At 43.4% G+C, this 6,628-nt stretch overlaps 1 protein-coding gene across 1 annotated transcript in view; it reads right to left on the bottom strand.

The window, feature by feature from the left end:
- BLMH (bleomycin hydrolase) overlaps positions 1-6,075 on the bottom strand; it is a 41,174-nt gene extending 35,099 nt beyond the window's left edge. The window contains exons 1-4 of the mRNA XM_061142999.1: positions 5,789-6,075; positions 5,285-5,494; positions 1,719-1,828; positions 678-819 (exon numbers count right to left, since the gene is read on the bottom strand). Of these exons, the coding sequence (XP_060998982.1) occupies positions 678-819; positions 1,719-1,828; positions 5,285-5,494; positions 5,789-5,801 (475 nt within the window). The 5' untranslated portion in view covers positions 5,802-6,075. The remainder of the gene's footprint in view (positions 1-677; positions 820-1,718; positions 1,829-5,284; positions 5,495-5,788) is intronic.
- Positions 6,076-6,628: the final 553 nt, after the last annotated feature.

Raw genomic sequence — 6,628 nt, forward strand, 5'->3', positions numbered from 1 at the left:
AACTCACTGGAAAAGACTCTGATGCTGGGAAAGATTGAGTGCAAAAGAAAGGGGCGACAGAGGACAAGATGGTTGGATGGCATCACCAACTCAATGGACATGAATGTGAGCAAACTCCAGGAGACAGTAAAGAAGAGGGGAGCCTAGTGTGCTGCAGTTCATGGGGGTCACAAAGAGCCAGACATGACAACAAAAATGAAACCCAGAAAACTGAACAATCTCACAGTATTATTACACAGGTCATTTAAGCTGCATATTTATCCATCCATCTTAGAATTAATTCTGTTTTTAGTCTAACACACTTTGCAAAGTACTCAATATGAGGGAATTTCCCCCAAAGACAATTTTTTGAAAGAGGATATTTTCAAACAGTTGCGGTTTTTCTTGTGTTTCTTGATTACATCAATAGATAAGAGAGAAACTTTTTCATACAAAGTTAGTTATACTTAATACATTTTCTTCTCTAATCTAAACTTCAGAGTACCTATCTCTACCTCCAACTTAAAAAAGGTACTTACTAGTTAAGAACGTGAGATAAAGATTCTTAGAGCTAACTGTATACCCTTCTGGGGACCAGTTCTACTCTATACTTAAACACCAAAGAAATGGCCTATGCTGAGCTACAAAGCCTTGTTTCATGAAGCTGGGTTTCAGTTCTCTTACAGAAGGGCTCTTACCAACAATATTGACAAGCATATCCCACTGTCCTCCATCGTTGGCAGGATTCATAAGCAAATACTGCACCAGCCTACCATCCTCAGGCTCCTTTTTCTGAGCTGTGTCCACAAAAGCATTTAAGAAGAAATAACAGCGTTCAACCTAAAGTAAGAGAAGTTAAATAAAATTAAAGGAGAAAAGAGCTAATATCTTTAATGGCATTAGCAACAGGGATCCTGGAACTACTACAGACCCGACAGAGTAGGTATTTTTAAACTAAAGTTGATATCTAAATAGCACTATCTCTGGGACTTCCCTGGTGGTTCAGTGGTTAAGACTCTATGCTTCCACTGCTGGAGGCATGGGTCTGATCCCTGGTTGGGGAGCTAAGAGCTTCCCTGATGGCTCTGTGGTAAAGAATCTGCTTGGAATGAGGGAGACACAGGAGTTGCAAGTAGCTAAGATCCAACATGCTGCACAGTGTGGCCAAAGGAAAAAAAAAGAGGAATATCTGGCTTCATAAGAATATGTGAAGGATTTTCTTTTAATGTGTGTACACATTGTAATAGTTTATCCTGAACAAGGCAGTGCTTTATTCTGAAACAAAAATCTGATACTTAGAGCTGTCAATCAATAAATATCTAACAGACACATACAATGTACACTTTAAAGATTTTTTTTAAAAAAGGAATAAAATTATTTACTGTTTTTCAGACAAGTACTACCCAGAGAAAGGGAATTAGGTCCTAGAAAGACAAATGACCTACATAAAGATACTAAAAGGAGAAATTATTGAAAACAAAAAGTTTTAAATAAGAAAGACACAGGAAGTAGTAAGGTAAGTCATCAAACTTATTATTTCATTGCAAAAAAAGCCACCTACCAACCCAGAGTGGTTCTGCCTTTGAAAAGAGTCAATTTTTGATACTTTGGAAATCAGAACAAATGGTGTCACATCTATAATGGAAGGCAGACGACAATTGGAAAAGCAAGACATGAAGAAACAGTCCCTACCAAAGCTGATGCTGAAACAAAATGACTCTTGAAAATCAGTTCCATACCTTGTCCCAGAAAAAGAGGTAAGACTGACTAAATTCAAATTCTTCAATATTGAATTTTCTCATGAATGGAAGTCTCATAACATTCAGACAAGAAAAGATCCAGCATCGTCCTGAAAGGAGAAAGCAAATCAAGAAATTAGGGTGAGTGTTCACATAGCTTACACTGTTCTAACTGTATTTCCCAACATTGAATGTATGATAACATCTTGGACAATTTAAGACCAATCAAAAAGCAGAAAGATACAAAAACAAGAAAGGTAGTTTCTTTTTGACTATTTGCATCATACATACAAAGTTTTATATCCTTAATATATTTAAAAAAATCTCTTTACATATCACATAAAGAGTCAATTACAAATCGCCTAAGAAAATTAGAAAAAGAAATATTGATAGAGAAATATGAGTAGAGATCACGAATAACTAATAGTCAAAAAAGAGACAAGTAGCCAAGAAACATTTTTTTTTTTAAGTTCATCATAAGATACTTGTTAAGTGGGAAAGCATTATTTTATAACTAATAATGCCCAGTATTGGCAAGGACCCAGGAACACAGCATTCTTACACACCTTGGATAGGAATCTAAACAGGTAAAAAAAAATCCGAAGGCAATTTGGCAGTACATGGCAAAAGTTTCAAAAAGTCCCTACCCTTTAATCTGGAATACATAGTATTTGCCTCAATATAAGGTGACTCTAACATAAGTCAATCCCCATGCCTCCAAGAAGAAACTTTTTCTAAGTTATTTAGTTAACTGGATTATATGAACACTTAAAAATATACAGGAAACAGTAACTACCTACAATATTTAACTTAGTAGCTTAAATATATAGATAACTTAAAATTGTGTCACTATAATAAATTGACAAAGCAGCATGTGCTTTCCATACCCACAGGTCATTGTCACACTACTCCACACTCTTCACCTGCATCTTGGCATCAGTGCCTTTGCCATCATCTTGTTGCTGTTCAGTTGCTCAGTCGTGTCCAACTCTTTGTGACCCCATGGACTGCAGCACGCCAGGCTTCCCTGTCCTCTACCATCTCCCGAAGCTTGCTCAAACTCATGCCCATTGAGTCAGTGATGCCATCCAACCATCTCATCCTGTCACCCCCTCTCCTCCTACCTTCAATCTTCCCCAGTATCATGGTTTCTTTCAATGAGTCAGCTTTTCATATTAGGTGGCTAGAGTATTGGAGCTTCAGCTTTAGCATCAGTCCTTCCAATGAGTATTTAGGGTTGATTTCCTTTAGGATTGACTGGTTTGATCTCCCTTGTAATCCAAGGGACTCTTAAAAGTCTTCTCCAGTACCACAGTTTGAAAGCATCAATTCTTTGGTGCTCAGCCTTCTTTATGGTCCAACTTTCACAACTATACAGGACTACTGGAAAAACCATAGCTTTGACTATACAAACCTTTGTCAGCTAAGTAATGTCTCTGCTGTTTAATACACTGTCTGGGTTTGTCATAGCTTTTTCTGGTGGCTCTGACGGTAAAGCGTCTGTCTGCAATGCTGGAGACCCGGGTTCAATCCCTGGGTCGGGAAGATCCCCTGGAGAAGGAAATGGCAACCCACTCCAGTACTCTTGCCTGGAAAATCCCATGGACAGAGGAGCCTGGTAGGCTACAGTCCATGGGGCCGCAAAGAGTCAGACACAACTGAGCGACTTTACTTTACTTTCTTTCTTTTAATCAGAACACATTATCTTTCTTCCATCTACCATTGTTGAGACAGAAATGTTTTGAATCCATGCGTAAAGCTGGCTCTAAAAATGTTATGCTACCCCTCAAGCATATAATCATATTCTTCATTTGTCCTATAAGTGGATAACCACAAACTCCACAATGTTACCATCTTCTGTACCGACTTAAGTGATCTTTGTGCTTCAGTCATGTCCAACTCTGCGATTCCATGGACTGTAGTCTGCCAGGCTCCTCTGTCTATGGGATTCTCCAGGCAAGAATACTGGAGTGGGTTACCACGCCCTCCTCCAGAGTATCTTCCCTACCCAGGGATCAAACCCATGTCTCTTATGTCTCCTGCATTGGCAGGCAGGTTCTTTACCACTAGTACACATACCGTGTTTTTTCAAAATCACTAATGATTTAGCATACCTAAATTACTAATGACTTAGTTACCTCTCTCACACATACAATATTATTTCCTAGTGAGGAAATCTAGATGAACTGTTAATGTGAAAACTGCAGGAAAATAAACTACATAGCTCATGCGCTATCTGTATCTTTTGTAAGTAAAAGTGACATATATACAGGCATATAAGACATATATACAGACACATATACAGACAGACATATATACAGAACATATAAGACCTGATTTGTTGCAGATGCACATTTCCAGGCTCTTCCCTAAGAGGTCACTGCAATTCAACACCATGTAAGACCACTGGGACATTACTGACTGAATAATTTGTGGCCTGACAGGCCACACCACCCCAAGCATTTTCTATGATGACAAAACATTAATTATTGCAGGGTCATAATTTTTTCCTTAAAATTTAAAAATCAACTTTACTGAGGTATAATTTACATACAATAAAATACATCTACATCATAAATGTACACTTTTGAGTTTTGGCTGGCTTCAAACAAGCACTGATCCACTTTCTGCCAAAATAAATAGACTGGGAGAAGTTTTTAAATGGATAGGCAGGCTACAGTCCGTGGGGTTGCAAAGAGTCAGACACAACTGAGCAACTAACATACACAGGCTTTAAAAAGTTCTTTTAGTATAATTCTGCTGTGAGAATGTCCTCCTTATTTAGGTTCCTAGATAACCCATCTTTCACTGTAGCTGTTTTTCTTGTGGTGCCAGACTGTAGAACAAGAGCTCTTGACCAGCAAGGCATACAAACTGGTCTCTGAGTGGGAACTGAACCTTTAGCACATTTGTTCAAGTTGCAACTAAAAGGCATGCTTAAAAACATTTGATGATGTTTTGATGCAATTACATTGTGTCTTTTCCATCCCACACATGGCCTTCAGGGCAACATGGAGGAGTTCTCTAGGGTATGAATATTTTTATGTTTCTTTTTTAAATTTTTGGCTACACTGGGTCTTAGTTGAGGAGCAAGGTTCAGCAGTTGTGGCACAAAGGCTTAGTTGCTCCCAGGCATGTGGGATCTTCCCAGACCAGGGATGGAACCCAGAGCCCTGCATTGACAGACAGATTCTAATCCACTGCTCCACCAAGGGAGTCCCATTTTTGCATGTTTTGTATCAAGAAAGAGTATCTCCAAGACATCGGGCTGCAATCATATAACTTCAGGACAGAGTATCTGTGAAGTACATTCAAATAGATGACCTTGGACTAGTCAGTCACTTGAGTGCTCAAATCAAATACACCAAGGAGCCACAGAGCAGCAAAACAAGTCACAATGTAGCTTCCTTGGACCTGCCTGTATCTGCGTCTATTCTCTTAAGAATTTATGCCAAGTTCTCTCCATCCAAACCTCTGTTCCCTTTAAGACCCTTCTTAGGTAAGACGCCACAATGGTATGCTCTCAGGAAAGTCAAGGGACGTGTGCAGAAGTTTGAAGACCTCACCTGAACTCTTCTGGTTGGTGACGGGCTTGCCTTCCTGATGCACGGCGTGCTGGAACACATGCTGAGTACCCTGGACCGTGGCCCTCTTCAAACAGATGTCCAGCAGGTCGTGAGTGGTGCCGACATTCTGGGCCAGTACGAACTGAGGGTCGGAATTCAGTTTCTGAAGCAGAGCCGCTACCTTCTCCGAATTCAGTCCTGCTGGAATACCTGATGGGATCATAACATCAAAAAAAGGCTGAGGAGGGCTCATCTCCTACACTCCGGCTCTAACTTGGTAAGAGCATCCCGCGGTGACCATAGAGCAGCGGAGAAGCCCTTCACCAGCGTCCTCGCCCACGAAGCTGCCTCCCTCCGGGCCCCTCCAGCCCATCCAGAAAGCTCCATCCCCGCCGTAGCCCGGGGTCCCAGCCCCGGCCCTTCCCCGCCAACGGGCCTCCGGGACGCAGCGGAGCCCCAAGAGGCCCCCCGGCAGAGCCTCGGCAGGGAAGAGCGGCGCCTCACCCGCTCCGTTCATGGCGCCCACGTTGCCCGGCGGGGGAACGGTAGTTTCGGGGTCCTCACGCCGGCGCCGGGACGGCACAGCGCTTCGCAGGCTGGGCGGTCCGACCTGCCTCTCGCACCCGGAGCGCCGGAAAGAGGAAACCGGCTCGGTGGCGGCGGAGGGCGAGAGAAACGGGGTCCGCGGAGGGACAAAACTCCCCCCACGCGTTGCTGAGTCAGCGCCGTCGGGGCTGGCCCCGCCCAGGGGAGGGCAGAGGGGGCGGGCTGCTGACGCGCTCCGAGCTGCCAGTGCCCCCACCCCCGGCTGGTGCCCCCGCGGTTCCGGCCCACGTGGGCCGCTGTGATTACGCTTCCCGACCCCGGGGCGCCCTCCTAAGATCAGGTCAGCCCCGAGGCGGAAACCTTAGAGATCCCATGCTGGGCCTCGGAGGCCGAATACACTAGCATGGTGGATTGATCCCCCATTAAACCTTTTCAGAGGCCAAAAGAGGGCTCCAGACTGTGAAGCGGGCTGAGGGGTCGCATAATTAAACACCGGGCTTAGGGTGAGTTGACTCGTCACAAAAATGAACCCAAAGGCGCTTCCAGTAGGCCTCCTTTGCTGACCGGTCACTGCAATTTCAGTGGCAACTTGTTGCTTTGATTCTAGTAGAACCACGTTTTTATGTTTGAGGGGAAATTGGAATCAAGCTCTTTCCTACCCTCAGTAGCTACCACGGTTGGTTCTACAAGCATCTAGTTGCTCATTTCGAGGAAATACTCATTCTAGGCTTCATAGAGTTGGTGAGGGTGTCCTACCTAGACCAGCAAGTACCATGGGGTTTAACTAAGGAGAATGAT

Source organism: Dama dama, chromosome 5 (assembly GCF_033118175.1).
Source record: "Dama dama isolate Ldn47 chromosome 5, ASM3311817v1, whole genome shotgun sequence".
Taxonomy (NCBI): Eukaryota; Metazoa; Chordata; class Mammalia; order Artiodactyla; family Cervidae; genus Dama; species Dama dama.